Source organism: Dermacentor silvarum, chromosome 6 (assembly GCF_013339745.2).
Source record: "Dermacentor silvarum isolate Dsil-2018 chromosome 6, BIME_Dsil_1.4, whole genome shotgun sequence".
Classification (NCBI taxonomy): domain Eukaryota; kingdom Metazoa; phylum Arthropoda; class Arachnida; order Ixodida; family Ixodidae; genus Dermacentor; species Dermacentor silvarum.
In genome coordinates this window covers 34449823-34473123 of record NC_051159.1, presented here as the reverse complement: position 1 = coordinate 34473123, position 23301 = coordinate 34449823, and the positions used below count along the sequence as shown (strand labels likewise).

At 45.2% G+C, this 23301-nt stretch overlaps 1 protein-coding gene across 1 annotated transcript in view; it reads right to left on the bottom strand.

Annotated features, from left to right (window-relative positions):
- Positions 1-23301, bottom strand: part of LOC119455404 (coronin-2B-like) — a 55168-nt gene that overhangs the window by 15610 nt on the left and 16257 nt on the right. The window contains 4 exon segments of the mRNA XM_049668754.1: positions 720-833; positions 11655-11864; positions 19461-19565; positions 20749-20868. Of these exon segments, the coding sequence (XP_049524711.1) occupies positions 720-833; positions 11655-11864; positions 19461-19565; positions 20749-20868 (549 nt within the window).

Genomic DNA, 23301 nt, shown 5'->3' with positions numbered 1-23301 from the left:
GAATTAATTATTTACTTCCAATATTGCAGCATTTCTGCGATAGCGTACGGTTTGGAACAATGAACAATTTGGTGCAGCTATATGCGAAGTTCCACCATTCCACAACATGCTACGTCGCCAATTTTGGATAAAGTGGACCTTTGTCATTGGATTATTGGACTCCCTTGTAACAAGTGCTGACCTTATTATTATTATTATTATTATTATTATTATTATTATTATTATTATTGTAGCTGTTCATATATTATATTATACATATTACTATACCGTCTCTAAACTGTACCTTTCTTTTAGTAGAAGAAACATCAACTGAAAATTTGCTTCTAATGTTTCTTGCATTACTACAATTGCCAAAAACACACAGCAGCAAAGCATGGTAAAAATTGTCTGTTTCAAGTGCAGTTGTATGGAGAGCACAGAAGCATTTCAGAAATCTGCCTCCTATATATAATTAATCGCAAGAAAAATGAACAGAACCCACTGTATGACCCACTTTCGCTGCTTAACATCCATTCAGACATCCATCTTCTCAATTTTTTTTCTATCGCACCTTCAGTATAATATCCAATCTTGTCGCACAGATCACATAAGGAATGCCTTAAAACACATGCACTACGTTTTAAATGTGGATATTATCTCTAGTTATTGTGACCTTTGGGTGTAGCTATGAGATACACAATTGTAAACGTAGTGTCCAAAGAAGACATTAATACACGTACCTTCATTGAAATCAATATTGGGTTCCTGTTCTTTCCACTCAGCCACTCCGCTGCTGTTAAGGCTGGTGTCGGTGCTGCTGTGTCTGGGAAGAGGTCGTCTTGGAACTGTTCCGACTGGAAAAAGAAAGGAGAACCTATGAACACCCCACATGTCATGTTGAGAAACGAAATGACCACTTCTTATTCAACAGCAACCTCTGAAACAAGTCGGACATTTCGGATATGGTGCTATACTTGGTGATAAACTAATGTACAAGCTCTGCCCACAAAACTGCACCGCACGTGTTCTTGGTGCATCCATGCTCCAAACCATAGTCCCCGAGAAATGTCGATAATTGAAGATGTTCATCATCTCCATGATGTCACGAATATGAGTGAATATTGGCTGACGCTTCTACGTAAGTTCTCTTTGAGTTGGACAGTGATGTATGTACTGCTGCATTATTAGGTTGTCACCGACTATAGAGTGGAATCAACTACCTTGCTTATTTATGTAGACAGTTTCACACACACCATGGCATAGCAGTGAGCCTGACGCCCCAAGAAAATTCCAGTTGCGTGACCTTGGAGTCAACTATCAGGCTAATCGTTGCCATACAACAAATTTGTGAGGACAGGTTATCTGGATATTATAGGAAATCATAATGTTAATTGACGCTGAAAAGGTGAAATTCTAGCAGATCTATATACTTCTCATCATTCCCATGCAAAATGAAGTGCTGTACTGGTTGCGTGCGTAGACAATATACTCGGTGACAACCTAAGCAATTGTCAAAACATATTGTTGGGCTAGTTTATTTTTTCATGGCTTGCAAACGGCGCTAGAGAACGCGAAGGACAAGCAAGGAGACATCAGGACGACCACAAGGTGCCTTGATGTCTCTTTGCTTGTCCTTCGTGTTCTCTGGCGCCATTTTTAAGCTAAGAATCTGAAAAAAAGCTCCACCCACATAGACAGCACCGCACCAGCCCTCTGTGCCTTCCCACTCCAAAACACGGCTTCTGAGGAGGGCGCTGATGCCAGCAGAGCGCTGCAAGCCTCAGACTTGGTGCAACGTACATTGCTAAACGGCAGTACAATAATTTTTGTTTGTTATTTAAAAGTGTCCGCTCACGTACAGCCATAGAGTTTCATACAATTACTGGAGGAAACTGTGGCACTGGTGTTTACAGGAGCTGCAAGTAGGGCCATTCAGCCACCATGAAACTGATGGGCAGTAAATGGATTTGCCTAAACTTCGTCCTTCCCACTTTAAATGGCTTCGTGATTTTACAAAGTGATGATTTTAAAGAAAGTACTGCCGGTTACAGATAATTAAATAGACATCGTTAAAGTTGTCCGACGGCAGGATTCGAACACAGGACCTCTAAGCGCTGAAGCCCCATGTTAAAACCATTATGCCACGGACGCATAGACTAGTGGAACCACAGCAATTAGCAGCGATTATGCGTGCTTGCAGAGTCTTGTTACCTTCTGCATTGAAAAAAAAAATGACAGCAGATCCACGAGGTGAATGATGATGAGTGGGCGAAGCTCCGGGAGGGAATCATCGGATCTCCCGCTTAAGGGGACGCTAGCACAAACGCGTTAGAAACGTGCAGTACTCTCTAGTAAGGGGGAGCGGCCACAGCATCTTACGCAGCCATTTACACATGCCGGAACGTGCACCGCGTTTGCCGACGCCATCACATGACTGCTGAGAGAGTATACCCCCCGTATTCATAAACGCTCCTCGACTTGAACTTGACTTGCCACTGCTTTGGGCAGCGCGTTCGAAACGCGTTGAAGGTAAGGTGGAGAGGCCACAGCGTCTTACACCAGATTCTTACACGGGCCGTAACGCGCTAGCACAAACGCGTTAGAAACGCGCTAGAAACGCGGCCTTTCGTTAATGTTGGGTATTTATAGCCATCGTGGTGCGTTTGTCCATGTCCGCTTCGTGGCGTAGTGGGCTAACGCCGCGCGCTCGGAAGCGAGGGGTCCCTGGTTCGATTCCGCGCTACGGACACAACTTCGGAATTTTTTTCTCATTTTTCTCAGACTGGTTACACACTACTACTACTACTACTACGGGGACGGAACGGGTGCCGCTATAAGGAGCTTCGCCCCTAAAAAAAAAAGTATAAATTGCTTTGAAATTTAGTCCGACTTAGGCCCGGATTAAGCGTAATAAATGAAGCCACGGGAGCGTCTGAATCCACAAGCACGAAGATCAGACAAATCCATGTAATTCCCATCACTTCGATGGTGGCTGAACGATCGCAGTTCCAGAGTTCCCTCTAGTAATTGTAGTAAACTCTATGCATACAGCGATGATCATTGTACTATATTGGATGCTTTCAGCACTCTGCCCTCATGAAGCACTGCCAAGACCTGTTGTACTACGATGACAGCAAAGACAGATTAGTGTTGACAGCTGCATTAAGAAAACGAGTCAACGCACTGAAGAAGGCATTGCAGATAACAAAAATTCACAGTCTGCTAGCGGTTAAAGGGATACGGACATAAAATCTGAAAATTTTACGAAAATGCTGAAAATGAATCCTCAGTGTGTGATTACACCGAAAAGAAGTAGTCACTTTTGAGCCAATGGCTTTATTTTTCGCGTTTTTGTGAGCGCGCGCCTCACTGCCCGACCCGCGGGAGTTGGAAGGCGTGACGTCACGACACCCTCGTCGGATAGCCAGCTGGCCGGCCGCAGTCATTCGAAGCGTGCCGACGCCGCCATCGCGAGCATGAATTCGAGTTCTGGTGCCTCTACCAGCGATGAGTACACGCCTGAAAATGAGGACCATTCCAACTTGGCAAGAAATATTACCGCTTACGGTTACGAGCCTTCCACGTCAAGCGACGAAGAGCAGGCGGCCATGGAAGTGCCGGTCAGGTTTTCGCGAACCGTAGCGCGAAGATTTCGCTCTGCACCAGACACTTGTGCAAGAATTATTTGTCATTTCCTCTGTAAACTTGCTTTATCAAGAGCGCACGCAGGCGTGGTAGCTGCGGGGTACTTCAGCACTCCGTGGATGACTGAATAGTAGTTTATGCCGTCGGCGTGAGCAACTGCTGTGAGGTATCAGTACCTCCGAGACTCTCACGTCCACTTCGCCAGCCACCCGACAGATGGCAGCACTTGTCTGGCATTCACCCCAGTTTTTTCCGCTTTTAACCTGTAGAGAAGCAGAACTGTGTCTGCCCCACTGCCATGTTGGATTGATCTCGTGAGTCGCGCTTGCGTGCACTAGCCTTGTATTGTTTTACTATGCTTTACCAACATTTTTAAAGACATTACTGCCTTCGTGCCCAGCCTCGGGCATCTTGCCCCAGCCTCGTCCTCACTGCTCAAGAAGGCTGCAAGTGAACGAAAACAGTACCGACATCTTTTCGCCTCTTCTTTTCAAACATGCCGCTAATCATTTCTGCCTTGAGTTTTCGTGAGAAGACCGATGGCACAGCGTTGGGCTTTAGGCGTTGCCGTTTGAGCGGCATGTCGAGGCTTTTCAGCACAGCCGGGCTGGTCACATAATCATCGTCGACGAAGTGGTCCGCGCAAATGAAGTCATTTTTTAGAGGTCTCCAGGCTGGGCGTGATAGCTGACAGGCAGGTATCCAAAGTTTATGCACCTTCTCGTCTCTGAGAAACGTGTGCGACGGCGTGTCACGACCGACAATGCTGTTATAACAGCAATGTCTGGGCATTTCCTTCCGCCACGACAAACACGTCTATACCAAGCGACGACCGCAGGAAGGCTCATGTAAGACGCACCACCTGCATGGAGCGCCTATGAGGATAATGTTTCAGACGGACCACCTGCGAAGATTGCCGAAAGGGGTTAAACAAATGCTGCAAGGGACCCACACCCCCGGAAACACTGGGACGGCTGTGGCCGACCTTGGCCGCACGCGCGCGGGTGGGTGTTATGACGTCAAATTTCAGCTTCTGCTGGTGGCCGCTTGGAGGCAAGGTGCAACAGAAAATCGCAAAAGAAAAGATGTTTCTCGTTCTTTTTTTCAAAGCAGCTTGTTGTATTCGTCATTTTCAACAGTTAAACTGTTGTTCCGACGCAAAAAAACACCCGTCAACTTTTGTGTCTGTATCCCTTTAAGCTGCAGGTTTTTGTATTGGTTTCGGCTTCCGAAGTGGTAGCTCACGCCCCCTCCCATCCAGCGGACTGTATTTGCCACGAGCACAGACAATCATCCTAGCAAAGTAATGGATATAACGAAATAAGTTACACTCCCCCCCCTTGAACTTAGTAACAGAATGGGTGGGTGCCGCGGGAAGAAAAATTTTGCCCACGACAGCAGAAGGTTAGGTGATGTGACGAACTGAGAAATTTGCAGGCATCAGGTGGAGCCCACTGATGCAAAACAGGGGTGATTGGAGATCACTGGGAGGGGCTTTCACCTTGCAGTGTACATAAAATACGCTGCTGATGACGACTAATTTATGGAAACGAGCTTGCAGGAGCTAGCACTGATAAAGCTTTGACTTGTGAAGCCTTGTGAAGCCTTACATTAAAATATAACTGGCAGATCCTTGATGCAAAAATACATGCATTTGATTTATTGGTTGAGTATAATGTCCAAGAATGACTCATGGGCTACGAGAGATGCCATAGCGGAGAGATCCGGATTATTGTTGACTACTGGGGGGGTTTAGCACAAAAACAAAGCTCATATGAGCATTTTTGCACTTTGACCCCATCAGAATGAGACCGGGAATCAAACCTGTGACCTCTTTCTTGCTCAGTAGCAGAGTCACCATATAGCCATATAGCCACCAAAGCGGGTGCATCCACTTTGTGTTTGTGAGAGGTAGGGAGAAGCAAGTGGGAGACTGCTGTAACTATGCCATTACAAGTTGGTGCCTTGTAAATTACAGCTTGCAGATTGACAGATTACAGCTGTTATTGGCCCGACTAGAAGACAAGCATTATCTTATTGGTTTTGATCTCCTGGGCTGCAAATTTCAGTAGGAGGTCATGGCTAATCAGAGGGGACAGCTAGGGAGTTGGAACAACCTCAACTTGCTTTTTCTTTGCAAATACTTCTGCAAGGCTTGCGAGCGGGCTAGTTGATATTCTGTGATGACAGCAAAAAGAAGATGGGGCAATGAGGACAGACACAGATAAGTGCTAATTTCTGATGAAATTTTATTGAGTGTGACAGCACGATTATGTCCACAAAGATTGGAGCAAAAAAGCATGCAAGAAAGGGTGAACATTAAAGCATGCACAACTCGGCACTACTTACTGCATGACACTTGAAGGAATGGCTCCGAGATTGTTTTAAGGGAAAAGGGGGTAATGCTAGTATATATGGTGGTGGTAATATATAAACTCTATTTATATAATCGCATCACATGTGGCCCTGTTAGTAGTATACTCTACTTCTACACAACAGGCTAGTTCAAGCATATTGACAGATGCAAGCAACGCCTTAATAATGTACCTTGAAGACAAAAGTTGACAGTCGCTTTAGCAAATGCTAAAGAGGATGAAGGCAAATGCCTGCGTGCTCACGAGACATTCATTAAATTACTTGACATTCTGATTCGAATGCGTTGTTACTTATTTTTTCTCCCACCAAAGGCTGTGGGTTCGAGTGCCTTAACTCTATCTTAATTAAGGTATAGTTAATTAAGGCACTCAAACCAACCACCTTTGGTGGTGGTACCAACACATGGTGGCTCCATGAATCATTTGAATGGGTTGTTACTTCCCATTACTTGTTTTCTCTCACCAAAAGTGGTTCGACTCCCACCAAAGGTCGTGGCTTCGAGTGCCTAATTTAACTCTATTTTATTAACTGTATCTTAATAAGCTTTACCTTAAGTAACACCAAAGGTCGTGGGTTTGTCTCCCACTAAAGGTTGTGGGTTCGAGTGCCTTAATTAAGGTATATTTAATTAAGGCACGCAAGCCTGCAACCTTTGTTTGTGGCACCAACACATGGTGGCTCCATGAATCATTTGAATGGGTTGTTACTTCCCATTACTTGTTTTCTCTCACCAAAAGTGGTTCGACTCCCACCAAAGGTCGTGGCTTCGAGTGCCTAATTTAACTCTATTTTATTAACTGTATCTTAATAAGCTTTACCTTAAGTAACACCAAAGGTCGTGGGTTTGTCTTCCACTAAAGGTTGTGGGTTCGAGTGCCTTAATTAAGGTATATTTAATTAAGGCACGCAAGCCCGCAACCTTTGTTTGTGGCACCAACACATGGTGGCACCATGAATATCGGTGCCATAATGCTGGACAAAGGACTTTTTCGACCAACAAGCCAGCTAACACTTTCGCCTTAATAAATGAGCCTACCTTCTCTCAAAAGCTGCTCTAGTGCAGCTGCAGCTACACTTTATCTAACAAACATAGGTTAGGCCATGGCAAATGTTCCATAGCCTGCAGTCAGTGCTGTGTGTGTCATGAGTAGGCCAAGCATGGGTTGAAGAGCTGACGAGTTCATGGCTTCATGCCAAAGTCTTCTGGTGAAGCTCACAACACTGCCCACAGTTATGGAATAACACACTCATCAACGCTTGCCTGACATTATGCTACAGGCAGTAGTGGTAGTGTTCAAATTAAATTCAATTACTGGGGAACACAGGAACATGTGGATGTCGTAATTCAAGTACTCCTTCGTCACCAGAACCATTGGTACAGAGGTTTCGAGGCACAAAACAGCATTCTCACCGAATGCAAAAAGGCAGATATTTGCCGTAAAATGAACAGCCAGGTATGATATGAGCATCCCACTGCTCTTTTGATTGTGTGTTTCATTTCTTATGCAAGACAGTAAAACCTCACTATAAAGAAGTTGAAGGATGAGCCACACTTACTTTGTTGTATCCATTAGTTTGTTATGACGATTGTCTGCCCTTGCAATCAACATTGAGTGCCATGAAATGCAGGAGTGTGCTGTTAGTAGCCACTGGGTAAACCAATGCAAAAGCCTGCTGTGCACTGCTGAAGTATTATGAAAAACTGTTTTGTGCCACATCTTTATCAGCAAGATGACTGCCGATAAATGCAGCCGTTAATGCTAATCCATCTTTGCCATCGTCGCGAGTGCTCAAGTATGGGTGTAACAGGTCTTAGTGTTTCGTGAGCATGCCGGCGGGGCGCTGCAAGCCTTTAGTTTCATGCAACGCTCATCGCCATACCGCAAGTGGATTCTTATAAACAAAAAACCATTTCTTCTCACTGGTGTCCAGTGAAGGGTGTTGCACTGAATAGGATGCTAGCAGCGCTTTGCTGGCATGCTCAAGTAATACTCACGAGTAGAGCAATCACTGAGAACATGAGCAGTGATCTTAATTTTAAACAATCTATTCGATTTACCATTCTTAGTTGTTGTGCCGAGTGCCCGATCCCGCTGATAATTTCGGCAAGGCTTTGTCATAGCCAAAGACAAAGGGCGAAATGAATTAAAATTAAATGGACCATTATTAAGTATGGTTTCTTGGCTGTGCATGTGCAGCAGATTATCGTGGCTGTGGTTAGACAATGTAGCACATACAACGTGCACATTCGTACCGCAAGCCACGCACTCCTATGGTCAAGGTTCAGAATGCTGTGTGCACCTTAGCACAAGAGAATGCCGAGTGCTGGCAGCGTTGGCAGAGTATGGTTCAAGGCGGCCGCAGCTGAGTGCGTGTGTAACCACCAGCTTAGCCGTTTTGGTGCACTGCCAGATATCTGACAGCTTGTAAGAGTTTTAAATTGATTCAGACGAGCTACAAGCAGCATCGCACTCCGTCGTACTGGTCCACCAATGGTCTTAAGCTCCTTTGAAGGCTTCTTTCTGTGGAGCAGGTGCTTTATGCCAATTGAATAAGCGCCCTTACCACTGAGTGTTTGCGGGTTGTCGGGTGAACTGACTCAAAGTTCGGGTAGCTACCCAAGTGTTTTGGCTTTCATGGTCTGCTGACAGCCCACAGAAGCTCAGTGGTACACGGGCTTGTTTGACAGGCACAAAGCAGCTGCTCTAATGAAAGAAACATTCAAGAGGAGCATTGAAACAGACCTAACAAGGAATGGGTACCCCAGGCACTATATTTGAAGCAATACTGAGTCCCTGATGAACAATCGGCAGATGGCCAAGCAAGTGATGGACGCTGCAGCATCTAGACAAAAGGAAACCGCTTCCTGTACATATGAGGTGTGAGTAAAGCCTTAGTTTTTGTTTTTAGCAACCGTGGCATAGAGATTTCACATGCGCCGTCAAGCAAGCAAGCTTAAGTATGACCTAATGAATGTGAAGGATCTGCGGCCTCAGGCAAGTTTTCCTGGTGTATTCAACAAGATTCCATGCATTGGTTGCGAATTGGTGTATATTGCATTGATGTGAGCAGAAATTTCTGCAGGGTGTCTCAAGCAGTATGAGAATGATGTCATGAAAGGCCATACATTGACATATGGCCTTGCAGAGAATGCCGCTCACAAGATAAATTGGGCGCAATGCATGAGTCGTAGCTGCAGAGAAACACCTGACTACAAGACTCAATCTTGAATCTTTAATCATTAAAACCACAAGCAACACAATATAAGTAGATCATCTGGCACCCTCTGTCACGGGCACTCCTAAAGTTTGTGTCATGTACTCAAGACCACGTAAGAAGCTCTTGCGTAGCTGGCTTCCCATTGTGAACAAGGGATCGATACGGATCTCAAAACGCCAATTTGTTTTGTTTACATAGTCAGTGACCCTGCTTCTTTCCTAACAATGATTTATTATAACCAGACGGCATTCCATTGAACTCTCGGCTATACAAAATCCTTCAGTGCATTATCAATTTACATCTCCGCTCAAGTGCGATACGCGATGATGGTATGCTAAAATGGTGATATTGTGGCATGTTTACCATGGCGAGGTGGCATGTGTGCTGAAGACCTAGCTTACCACTTAGCTAAGCTAGAACTATCTAATAATAGTGTTTTGCTAAGGTGGCAATTCAGGCTTGTCGGTGGTTCATGAGGAGCAGTAGATGACTGTGTGTTGCACAACAATTATGACAAACAAAGAAATGAAAGGACACACTTGGCACCAACTCCCAACCTGTGAGCCAGTGCCAAATGTGTCTTCTCGCTTTTTTGTTCATTCTTGTCCACAGCATTTTACGTTTAATCGATAATAGTGCTTATCTTAGGGAGGTGTAAAGGGGAGACATCTCATGCCGAGGATACCCTAACTCTCTCGCTAACACCTGGACTGTTCTGTTGGCACTCGGGATTTGTGAGTGGTCTCCTCAATGTTGACCCAACGTGATTGCTTAGTGGTTTTGGGGTTGCGCTGCTAAGCACAAGGTCACGGGATTAAATCTCGGATGTGGCGCCCACATTTTGATGAGGGCAAAATGCAAAAATGCCCGTGTACTGTGCATTGAGTGCACATTAAAAAAACACCAGATGGTCCAAATTAATCCGGAGTTCCTCCACTACGGTGTGCCTCATAATCATATCATGGTTTTGGCACGTAAAACCTTGGAATAAAAAAAAAAAGAGATTCTCCCCAATGTTGCTCAGGTTTGGCTATCTGCATTCAGCTTCGGCACGTTCTGCAAGACATGGGTGACAGCTGAAGCACCGGCAGCAATGACAATTTTAATGAAGTTCACGGGAATAGTTTGGGATTGATGGTACATAATGACAGAGTAATAGCACAAAGAGGAAACACCAAGGAGGCGAGACACACCGCGCAGCTTGTAGGTGTCCATTTGATAAAAAAATACGGGCCAATCCGAAGGCAGCGCAGTCCAACACAGCGTTTCAAAGCACTAGCTGTCAGGATGGAAGAATATGAGAAACTGGCAGGTGACACACGCACCGGATGTGTCACAGAGTGACTTTAGCAAAAGAGAAGCATGCCTGCGATAGTGCCCTAATGATTAGAGCACTGGGCTGCTGTGCGGAAGACACAAGGTTCGATCCCAGCATCAGTCACGCATTTTTTTATAGCATTATAGGCAGACTTCACCCACTTTGGAGGTATCTAACAGAAAGCTTCAGGTGTTTCGAGTGTACGCAAGTGCGGCTGTGTGCACAAAATCACAAGTTTGTAAGAGATAAGAGGCACAGAAACTTCACTTTGATAGATGAGAGTGTGCAAGGTCAACCACGATGAACATGTGCGCAGCTGTTGAGAAATCACAATCGAAATGTGCTGTCGCATACTTAGAGAGGTAGCAGTGCCTCTCTAAGTTCTGGCCTAGATTTTTATGGCTTTAAAATGGTTGCTTAAGGGAACACAGCAGTAACATGCACAAATTGAAGGACGGTCTTCTTTCTACTGATTGCAACACGTGCAGATGTCAGCCACAGTTTCAAGACGCTGATGCAATGTGCAAGAATAAATACAGGCTAATAAGAGAGAGAATTCAGACTGGAATGATTGACAGGCTGGGCAGACGATGCAGGCATCTCACCATCTGTCTGGTTAGTGGGAAAGGAACTTGCGTTCCATCATGCCGATTTTAGATAGCTTTATAAAGCCATGGCTATGTGACACATGCACTTCCTGTGAAGTTACGCGTACATAATTCCCGTCCTGTTTCAAATAAACATTTGCGCACAGTTAGTGCTCGCTTGTCTCATCTCCTCTGTCCACGTCTCGTTAATTGCATTATTACTCCATCAAATTTAAAGATGTGACGCAGTGCTGCTTTTTTTTTATTTTTGTGCTTGGATTGACCAAGACGTAGCATGCCTTAGCAGACATAGCAGCTCGGTCACAGGAACTTCAAGCATGTCTTTCATTTTTGGCTTTTCTGGCTTGCAAGCATGGCTCCACTCATGCACGATTGACATCCAAAATTCTGGAAGTGTGATTAATCAACCCGGCTCAACTTAAAATTGTTTTTCATAGTCCCTTTACCCGAATGTGTAATTTGGTCTTTTTGAGACATCACCAAAGTAAAGCGTGTCCACCAAGTGGTACCTTTCGGGGCACTATCATGGAGATAGGCTCGCACAGCCCACGGGTGGCGTGCAGCTTGTAGAAGCGGAAGACCTCGCAGCTGCGTACGTCGAGGCCTCGCTTGGGCATGCAGCCCAGCCCTCTCTGGGGACAGCCGGTCAGGAACTGGTTCAAGTAGTGGCACCAGGGGGCCTCGTTCACCAGCTCATAGTAGCGGATGTTACCGTCACCCTGTGTGCATGCAACGGTTACATTCAGGGTCAAGTAGGACAACAGAGCTGACAGAATCCACAGTTTGAAAAACGCAGGTGTGAAAAACACAAGCACACGAGAAACGAAAAGGACAACGCAAATGCCGACTGTCTTACTCTAAGGTCATACAGTTGCAGAAAAGAAGGAAAGCATGAAAAACAAAAAAAAATGAAGTTATCTATGCGTGGTCCGGGGAAGGCAGGGCCAACCAGTCAAGCAGGCACACACAACACTCACAAAAGATATCGATGCACGCATGACAATTTTTCCATATCCTTATATGTGATATGACGATTTATTAGACAATGACGTCTCACGCAATCGAGGCAGTCCACGAACGCTGATGGCACGCACAGCGACAGACGCAAGAGCACTTTTTCCTCTTACTCACTACACTTGTATTAAATTATAATGCACGTTTCCTTCAGTCCTTTTCACATAGGTTGGCAGAATTAGTGGATCAACATGCTAGCCCACCACGCTATGTCAAATCTTCATGTTGCAGGAACTTGCTCGCATGGGCTGTGGCGCTCGCGTGTACAATTACGTACACTTGTTCCTACGCGGTCGCTCCTACTCCCTACGATTCGCCGATGCCCCGACATCATCCGTATATTCGCACCCTCAGCACGGTATACCGCAAGGCTCAGGTCTTTCTCCGTTCTTTCTCCTCTGCTCTTCAACCTCGCCATGTGCATTGTTCACCGCGCCCTCGAACCGCTAACCTCCATCCGCTATACTATCTTTGCAGATGACATAACCATCTGGTCTTATCTAGGTTCGCCGGGATACATACAAGACTGCCTACAGGACGCCCTTGCTACCGCTTCGGCTGCCGCCAAAACAATCGGGCTTTCTTGCTCACCCGCTAAATCTGCTCTCCTCCTTGTCCACCATCCGCAATGGCAACCCCCTCCCCTAGCACTACTACTGAATCGTCATCCCATTCCTACAGTAAAATCCATAAAAATTCTCGGCCTCCACATCCAAGCCGATGGTGGAGCCTCTTCCGCAATCCGGCACATTCTCCAGCAAGGGGAACAAATTCTACACCTAATGCGTCGCGTCACTAACCGTGTTAGGGGCCTTCGCAAATCTGAACTTCTTTCTTCGTGACGCACTCCTCCTATCTCGCTATCGCTACCAGCTCCCTTATTTAACTCTTCACCAACAGGACCTTAATCGCCTTGACGCACTCGTACGCAAAGCAACAAAAATCGCTTTGGGCCTCCCAATCAGTGCCAGCAACGACCCCCTAGCTCAGCTGGGCGTCCACAACACTACAGAAGAGATTATCTTGGCTCACCGTCGCAATCAGGAACTTCGCCTGAGCACCATCACTCAGGGACGCCACATCCTGGCCTATGTCGGCTTCTCTGTCTCCACGTCCCCCTCCACCACCTCTACGGCACTTTCATCATCCTGCGCGGCACTTCTACGCATAGCGCCATTACCTCGCAACATGAATCCCTGTATACACGCACAACGCCACGCGGCTAGAATCCCCAATTTTCATCATTTCATCCGCACTCATCCAAACCGTCATTTCTACTACACGGACGCTAGCGTCTCCTCACTCGGCTCTGCCATAGTGGTTCTTTCGGGCAGCTATGCTATTCTCCATAGGGAAGTCCTCTCGATTACAGATCCCGCACTTGCTGAACTACATGCGATAGCTGCTTGCCGCTATCTTCCCCCCAACACCCCGCACCTTCCTATCATTTTCACAGACTCCATGGCCGCTTCTTACTACGCGGGGAACTTCCTACCCCTCTGGCACACATTCTCCAAAGTAGTCTGAGTACACAAGTTGAAATCGTGTGGGTACCTGGCTATGCGCGACAGTCGGGGAATGAACGGGCTAACCGGCTCGCCTGTGACACACTTCGCCAGGCTCCCGACTTCCCCGGGCCAAGCTCACATGATTCCCGACTTCCTCCCATTTCTCTCCTGCCCTATCGACTCTCCCGCCGTGCGTTTCCGCCTTTACAACTCTGTCTATCTCGCGCACACGACGTCCTCATCCGACAAGCCCAGACGGGCTCTCTTCTTTCTCCCGCACGTATACATCTCCTTCGCGCATTCGCGGAAGAGCCACCTCCGCGATGTCACAGGTGTGGCGGTCATCCCAATGGCTCTCACATACTGTGGTCCTGCCCTCCTCCCCACCCTTCCACTCCAACGTCCACCAACCTATCCACTACCCCTACGGCTGCTTGGTTGACTCTCGTAGCATCATTGCTTGCTCAGCGGTACTTGGCAACCTTCATCGCTGCAGTGATGAAAGGCGTGCCTGGCGGGACCCTGGACTGAGGGACCCTCTCCACAACTGCTACTCTTACTTTTTATTTTAATAAAGTGTATCATCATCATCATGAAATCTTCATCTCTGTCTTTAGGAAAAAAATAACAAGACAAGAAACACGAAAAGACAATTAATTTTTCCACGAACTTGGAGATGCAGCCATCAGTACCGAACTGTGGCACTTAATCAAAGAATGTATTTTTCACATTCGTAACAAGCCAGTTGGTATAGTAAGAGCCGAATTGAAGAGTAGTTACCTACCTGAGCTGTCTTTGGCTCTGAAGTGCCTATGCTAAATAATCGGAGGCTGGCTACGCATTTACTGATACGCCACACGTTGACCACATGATGCACTTCATTCTGTTGAGATCCGAACGACGCCAGCCAGTTCAATGTCCGGCTAAGTGCCCCAGTGCTCCAGTTTATTGCCTTTTTACCAGCCCCTCAGTGCTAGTGCCAACTATGTGGCGTGCCGGTCACTAGACATTCCTATGTCTGATTAGAACTTCACTGTGGTAAAATTTGGGAGCACGCTTGCAATTGTTACAGGGCGTCAAACATGCCGTTCGACCTGCCTTTTTTAATCCATAAATCCTCTTTCAACACACTCAGCTTCTTCTTGTTTTGACAACAGAATCACTGTCAGCGAGCTTGAAGGAACACTAGATGCAAGTATTCGTGGTGAATGCAACTGGTAGACAAGGAGCAGCAGCAGACAAGATCCTATCCTCAATTTTGTCAGCAAAAAGCTAACTGCTCTGCATCGCAAATTGCTTGTTAATTGAGCTGGTGCTCATACTTCTGTGCTTGAATGAGACGTGCAAGTCATGTTTGAGATGGCTTATATAAAAGCTTGGACGACAGCCAAGCCTTAATGTGTCGCCTGATTCTGCACATCTGCTGATTCCTGTGAAGAATAATGCTCTGCACAGTATTGCCAAAAACGTGGATAATAATGGTAACCCAACTTCCACCAAATTGTCAAAGTTCATATGCTTATCAAAGCATATCGGGGTTAGGTAACAACCTACATAGGTAAAAAATGCGGCGATAATGAGAAAAAGAAAAGCAGAATGCTGCACACTATGCACAAAGTGCTAAGATGAGGCAAAGTCGTCCTCTCAGCAGGTAGACATTAAGCAGTGCACCCTTGAAGTTCTGGCTGAATTCTTGCTCTGCGGGGTGAACTAATCCGAAACAGCTGGTAAAACTCACGATCATGCTAAAGATTACCTAGTGGAGCATAAATACTTTATTGCAGAAAAAAAATGCTCTAGATAGACCATCAAGAACTGTTGATCAAGCTATATATATATATATATATATACAAAGTGCAAACACTGCAGAAACAGAGATGATGATTGTCACGGAGCGGCATAGTTTCGAGTCATCGATATGCCGATTAATAGGCGCCAAAAAAACGTCATGGTCTCACAGTGTGGCATAGTTCTGAAATAGCGGCACGCCGATTAACGGGCGCCGTATGGCCGGCGGCTGCTGTTGCTTCTGTGCTTGTCAACGGACCCAAGTGTGTGCGTGTGTGTCTGTGTAGTGCAGTGTGGAGGCACGACCTCTGACAGCGGGGGGTAATCATCCGTTCCCTCACCCCTGATTAAAAGGGGCGCGGCTAAGACTTTTGGGAGGAGTCATGAGATCATTAGGTGAACTGTCACCCGTACCTTCCGTTCCCCTACCTAAGGAACTAGGGAAAGGAGAGGCTATTTAAGCGCAAGTTTTAGGCCCTGCTAATGAGTCTAGAAGGTGAGCCTGTAATCGGCTGAGAAGCAGTCGAGAGGCTAGTGCCGTCCAGTATCGCCTGGGCCACCTAGCCACGTCACAACTCCGAGGAACTAGTTGATGTACGAGATGACAAACCCAACGTCTGCAACGAAGCTCACGGTAGTTCGCCTCAAGTTAGCTCAACCTGCTTGAGAGAAGACGTCACATCTAGACTCCCGGGAAATCCAGCCCAGCAATCGCATCCACCTCAACAAGATTGGTTCGCCGGCATTCTTCGGGAAAGCTCTGCGCGCTGACTTCATGGTTTATGGACTTGCTGCTGCTGCCCGGCCACATGTATGGCATTGTTTGATTTCTTTTGAACTTTGTTTTAGTCAACTACTGTTAAGTGTATTCTTGTATATTACTGCTAATAGCTTGCCTTATTGCCTTATCGTCATCACTGAGCTATATAAAGTTCAGGTGTGTTAGTTTTCTTGTGTTTTTTTAAATAATTATTTGATATTAATTTTATTTATCGTTGTCAGTCGATAAATATCTTGTTTCTTTTTTTTTACTCCCAACTCTGACTCTTTCACTGTGTTTGCTCGAGTACGGAACGACCAACTGGCTTGTATACCTCATCGATCGATTTCGCACCAACGGCGAACGGGCGACAGCCGTGACAATGATGATTGAACTTTATTAAGAGCTGGCAAAGTTGTTTGGTCACCAGATGGCAGTAAAAGAAGGGAAAAGGCATTGACTGGTGTGTGTCTCCCTTCTTGTCTTCCTGTCGTGTTTTTTCGCGCTGTTTCCCTTTCGAGCATTGACTCCAGCTGCGGCAGTCGAGAATTGTTATTTGTTTTAAACGTTTCTTATGCTGTAGTATCTCTACCGTACAGTACCGTATATAATTCTTAACACAGTTTTGAAAAAAAAAAAAAAAAACCACCGCATCCTTTTTCAATGTTCTTTTTTCATTGACTTTACCTTCAAGCTAGACCTCTAAACTGCATTCACATACATGGCTTAACTTTCATCAGTGTGGCCTTGACACTATATTTTCATTTAAAAAACTCTGTCTCAGCATATCTTCCCACAACAAGCTTACCACTCTGTGAAATTTGAATCAGCTTAATGAGCAAAACATTTTAGGATTTCTTTTTCAGTCACTTGGTAGTACCTGGTGGTAGTCTAGCAACTCTTTCAAAGTTCTCATTCAGAGCAACAGAAGACTTGACTGACGATGATTGGCAGACTGGTTTCGTTGGTGTTGTCGCACACAGGTTTAGCTGGTGTTAGCAAAAAAAGAAGACAGTCAAAGCTGAAACTGAGTGGGTAGTCGCAACTACAGCTTGCGGGTCATATCAGTGTCATTTTCGTCGTAATATGACAGATATTTCAGCAGTGCTGCTGATCTGCCAACAATTCAGCTAATCATTGGTATCAACATTGTTCATGTCAATGTTAGTGCTGTACGTGTACACCTAGCGTGACCATGCTGTCAGCAGTTGCACAGCTGCTGAGAGGACTTGCCAACCACTGTGAATAATGATCACTGTTTATCATTATGCTGGCAGCATGTCATAGCATGGTAGCCAGTGTATTGCAGACGACGCACAGGAGAGCTACAGTTTTTGACAACACAAGTAATAACCTCAATGGTGATCAGTGACAACTACTTGGGTGCCAGTATGTATGTGTACCAGTGGGAAGATACTGCCGCTCACAATCACAGTGATGGAAGTGGCACTTGGTCTTTTGGAACAGCTTTCGCAGCAGGAAATATTAGTTTGGAGTAGAAATATATGCTTTTGTAGCAGAAAAAATTGTTCTTTAGAGAAAGAAAAGACTGCTGTGGAGCAGTATAACTTACTGCTCATGTGCAAAGAGGAAGGTGTGCATAAGTTAGTACTTTCTGAAACATTGCATTCAATATGTATTATACTAAGATGCAAGTATTATTGCAATAGCATTTATATAGACACTCCAGGTGCATTTCCGCCATCGGCGTCGCCGTGATGTTCTGAATAAAGTCCAAGTGGTGATAACACTAACAGCGCACAATAGGTGCGAGTGGAAGCGTGCGAGGGAGAGCCAAGGATGGTGGCTTGATCTCGCATGTGCAAGGAAGGAAGGTGGAGAGGAAGCGCGTCATCATCTACCGTGCACAAGGCACTGGTGGAGGGGGGACGAGAAGGGGTGCGTTCTACTCCGGCGGCGGCTGCGTATGGCGTGGCCGCGTGGGCCCTATGTTGAAAGCGATCTGCGATGACTACAGAGTCTAGGTGCGCCGAGGGCTCATAGCTTCGTGCGTGCTGTGTTCTCACCGCTTAGTTTGCGCTGAAACTAGAGGCGGCACGAAAGTCAATTTGCTCGCTGCTGCTGCCGCTCTTCCTCACTCCAGCGTTTCGACAGCGAGTGTCTGTGCTCATCGACAGAGATATGTTAGTTTGCCTGTGCGCGTGACACCATGCCTGTTCATTTAGTTAGTAAGCAAATATTTACGAGTTTACTGGCTGATAAAACTACTATCCTTACTTCATATAGCTGTCTACTAATTTGCTATTGCAATCGATGCTTTGCCTTTCGTGCGAAACTGCAAGTTTTGTTTCTTCAACTTGCTGTGTCAGTTTATTGTTGCTATATGTTATTATATAAGAAGATCAAAATAAGCACAAACTTAATTCTAATTCACAGTTAATTCTGCATTTCAATAGAGTTAACTCCCCCCACCAGCACCAAGCTGTCCTTCGATTTGTTATTCATTTCATCTGCTAAACGTTTTATCTGTTATAAGGTTTATCTGCTAACCAAGTTGAATACGCGCAGCCGCCCAATTCTTCATTAATATGGCACGAACGAGACCATAGCAGGTGGGCATTCATACAATTCCAGCTGTAGAACAAGTAGAACAGCAATGAACAGCCTAACAGTGGCGAAAAAAACAAAGCAAAATGAAAACTGTACAACAGAAAGGTGCCATACGTTTGCAGTTAACATGCAGTTGCCTTAATATTCACAAAACAGCGTAATAAGTTTATTGAGTTGATAACAGAAATGACAGCACTAAACATGTTTAAGGTTCGCCAATATGATCAGTTTACGCTTTATCCAGTAGGTTATAGAAAGTTAAAAAGCACACTGTTTTAGTTATTGTTGGGTCCAGTTTATTCCATGCTTTCACTGCAAGCTATTAGTGTGATCACTGCAAGCGACATAATTATATGTACACAGTGTTTGCAGCAAAGCCCACCTTCTGCATGCTGTCATATTAATTTTTTAAACTAAACTAGTTTTTCATGTAAATTTAATGCTTAGCTTTCCCTTAGAAACTCATCAGTGTCATCTGCACAAATAAAAAATAAATCCGGCATCTCAGACGTTTTTAAGATTTTGACTCATTCCTAATGCTTTAGAGATGAGAGAGTTCTAAAACCTTTGGATTAGGGTAATAAACTTTTAAAAAATTTTTCATTGCTATGGAAAATTCGAATATGTCGGTCAACCACAGCATGGCCCTTTTATATAATGGCTTGTCTACTGACCTTGCCAGCAATGTAGACCATCTTTGTGTCGTGGTCATAGTATGGAAACAGGACACCTGATGAGGAATCGATGTTCTCTGTGCGAAGAGGCTTGGACAGATCATGCTGAAAGTACAAATGCAATGAACAGCACGGTCATTCGGGGGCATAGCTGGTAGAGTTCCAGTCGTCGACAGTTTGGTACAGTCTCACTGAACATTAAAGGATACAGTAAGGGAGAGGGGGTCACTTATAGTGGTGCAGACCCACGAGTCCCCAAGGCTTGAGTTGCTAAGTGCGTAGCACTAGATTTGTCCAACTCGCTGTTTTATTCTGCTTTTGTAGTCTTGATCATACAAAGAAATTCAGCCACGCATTGACATGGCCTCACACTTGTTGTTGCCTCACTCAATTTTTTTCATTGCTTTGAACTGGACACACTGCTCGATTTACCACAAACTGTCAGTGAATAATGTGCGCTGTTTTTATTATTATTGCGATAGCAATTATATGGACACTCAAAAGCAGATTTCTGCCGTCGGCATCGCCGTCGCCGTCACCGTGAGGTTCCGTATGACGTCAATGGAGATGAAATCGTGACCGCGCGCCGCCGCACGCTGTATGTGCGAGTGAAAGGGTGCGAGGGACGCGCTCTTTCACGGGGAGTGAACGCACGGCGGAGAACAAACGCGCGTTCTGCGCCGTGCCTCCTTAAGGGCTGCAAAAGTAGGTGTCTCTTTCCTCCTTTACAATCACCATATATGTAGAGCAAACGCGCCTTCTTCCGATGCGCGAGAGGCCGTGGGGGGGGGGGGGGGAGGGGGAGGGAAGGGAGGCGACGTTTAGCTGCGGCACCAAGTGCCTATTTATATCAGAGGCTCCGGCAACAGTCACCAACGCCGCACGCATTTTGAGCGAACGCGGGCAAAACGCCGACGGCGTCGACAACAGTTCTGCGCGTTGCCGGTGCTACTGCATGTCCAAGTTTATACAGCTGATAAAGCTAACATCATTACTCTGTATAGCTCTCTACAAATTTGCTATCGCAATTGATGCTTCACCTTTCAGGTGAAACTGCGACAACATTTTTTTGTTAGCCGAATATGAAGTTGACATTAATGTTTCAGTTTATTTTCCTGTATTAGGGGGTATAGCATAAAGGGTGGGGTTACAGGTTGATGTTTTATTTCAGTAAAAGTTGTCATCCTTTTCAAAAACATTGACGGACAACTGATAGATGCAACTGGGTTTGGTACAGTTTTTGGCAGCATGTTAATATTCCTACCGGGGCAATGAAACTAAGCCTCACCTGAGACCAGACTGCCCATTGCCTGTCGCTGAATCGAGAGAAGCCGGTCGTAAAGAGGCGGCCCGTGTCACCAAGAAAGACCACCTTAGATGCCTTGGAACCCTGGTGACAGACACCTTCCTGAAAAGTACATCAGCCAATACACTTCAGTACCCTGGCAATATTTTTTTAATCTAAGAAAAAAAAAAAAAAACGAAAATGCTAGTGTCTAGCATTTGCCAGTGTCTAGCATAAAAATTATACAGTGTCTAGAAAGTTCATTTGCCGATATGAGATTTATTTATGTATTTATTAGCACAATCAATGCCCAGAAGCATTAGAGGGGGGAGTGGTACAGGTGATAAGTATAGTAATAAGAGGGAATTCCCGGTTATTCAATATTAGCGAGTACTACACAAAAGCAGACAATAGACCAGAAGAAGAGTAACGGAGGGGCCTAATTTTGATAATACAGGTGTCACATGGTGCACTTTTGATCACTGCCCAATCCGGATCGAATTTCTCAGTTGCAATTGGCTCCTTTGCTCAATCTGAGAAGGGAGCCAATCGCGGTTGAAAATTTAGATCCAGATCTGGCTCTATTGCGATTAAAAGTGGCCATGTGACACTGGTGTTAGTCACAACCATATGAAGACAACAGACGGTGAAGCAAAGGAAAACATAGGGCTTCGTTGTCTGTTGACTTCATATGGTTGTGACTAGACAGTGATTTGAATGGAGGTAATTAACCCATTGGCTGCCAAATAATATTCGCATCGCATGGCCCTCCGTTTCGATTATTTTACCCCATCCCCATCTCATTTCTACCTTTAATATTTTACCGCTGAAAACGATGGCCGATTAAGCTACAATGTATGTGTTGCCATACAGTCAAAGGTGGGGCAAACCTTCCACCTGGCATATTGCAGCAGGTGCAAGGCAGTGGTATTGTGTGCGCAGCTGGCGAGGCAATTCATGGCCACTTTGTGCTTGTCACTCAGATTTCCTTTGCCAAAAGAGTAAGTGAATGTCAGGCTGGAATGCATAGCTCCATTCAGGAACTATAAACCCTAGGGAAAATTTGAATAGAAATTTCCATTGGTGCCATACAAGAATGGTATTGGTCCAGTAGCAAAATGTACAGGTACCGTATAGATTTCTGCAAGTCCTGTAGCTTCTTCTACAGGCCAATACAATGTGCTACAAGACAAATAAAATGCTCTATAAGTCCCAATAGATGTGAAAAACTCGTATTGATAGTATTGCTCGGCAAGAAGCCGACCGGGCAAGCGCGCCAAGCATAGAGAATGAAGACGCAGAAGGCTTTGCTTTAATAAAGGAATTGTGCGTTCTGAGCTGTATATTTGTTGCAATGAGGATATTTAGGTACCACTTGTTGTTTCACTGCGTAATTTCGTAGAGAACAGAGCTGGCCACCAGCACATCTGTAGGAGTAATACAGATATGGCTATATATATATATATGCCACCAGCAGTAGTGGGTCTGTGCTAAGAGGCAGGCACGGACAAGAAGAAAGAAGTGTGCATGCTTCTCTGCCCGCTCGATAGCCAGCCCCCAGCGCTGTGCTTTTCAGGAGCTGCTACCCTCAATGTATATATAACCATATAGGCCACGATTCACTATGAGTGTTGTCCTGCATCTGAGCTATTTGGTCCTGCATCCGAGCTATTGGGCCAGACAGCAGCAGCAACCAGGATAAGCAAAGTGCGGGAGGGTTCGCCTAGAAAGCTTCGCTTTAAAATGAACAATTAACGCACCTTGGTAGAACGAACCGCTTCTGTACACAGTGCTTCCATCTACACTAATACACTTATAAGCTAATAGACCAATACAGGCTCTATCAGTGTATCAAGTCTATTGTTTCATAGACCAATAGCGGCTATCTGTTTTACCAGTGTAGAAGGCCCATTGTTTCATAACGCAATAAGATGAAACCAATAAAATTGATTGGAATTTTCACTACAGGAATGCACAGCAACTACATCTGCTGTTCATTTGCCATCAGCGAGCCACTGGCTTCAAGCACATCACACAAAGCTCTGAAGGCTATTCAGAGCTTTTGCTGAGGGCAAAAAAACTATGCCTATCACACACATTGTCGGAATCAGTGATATGCAAAGAATTAAAAATTAGGACATCGGGTCAAGTTCCTCACCAGCGGCTGAACTACGAGCGAATCCCACCACCTACCGCACCACGTTTCTGACAGTTTTTGGTACGGGGCCACAATCCGTGGCCAGATTTAGGAAAGTGAATACATACATATCACATTCATTACGGGTACTTAAAAAAAATTCGCTATACTATGTGAAGGTAAGACCAACAGTGTTTTTGTTAGCAGTCGTTTTGTGCAAACCAGATTAATTTTTCGTTTTCATTGATTACCTAATTTATGAAAACCATTTACCTAAATTAATAAATACTTGTATAAGAATTATGCCTTAAGGCAAGTATTTATTGCAATAAAAAGAAAAAATGTACAAGCTCAAATGTCAAACTGTGCATCACATTTGAAAACATCATATTCAGCAGTTTCCAGCTTGCTACATCTTT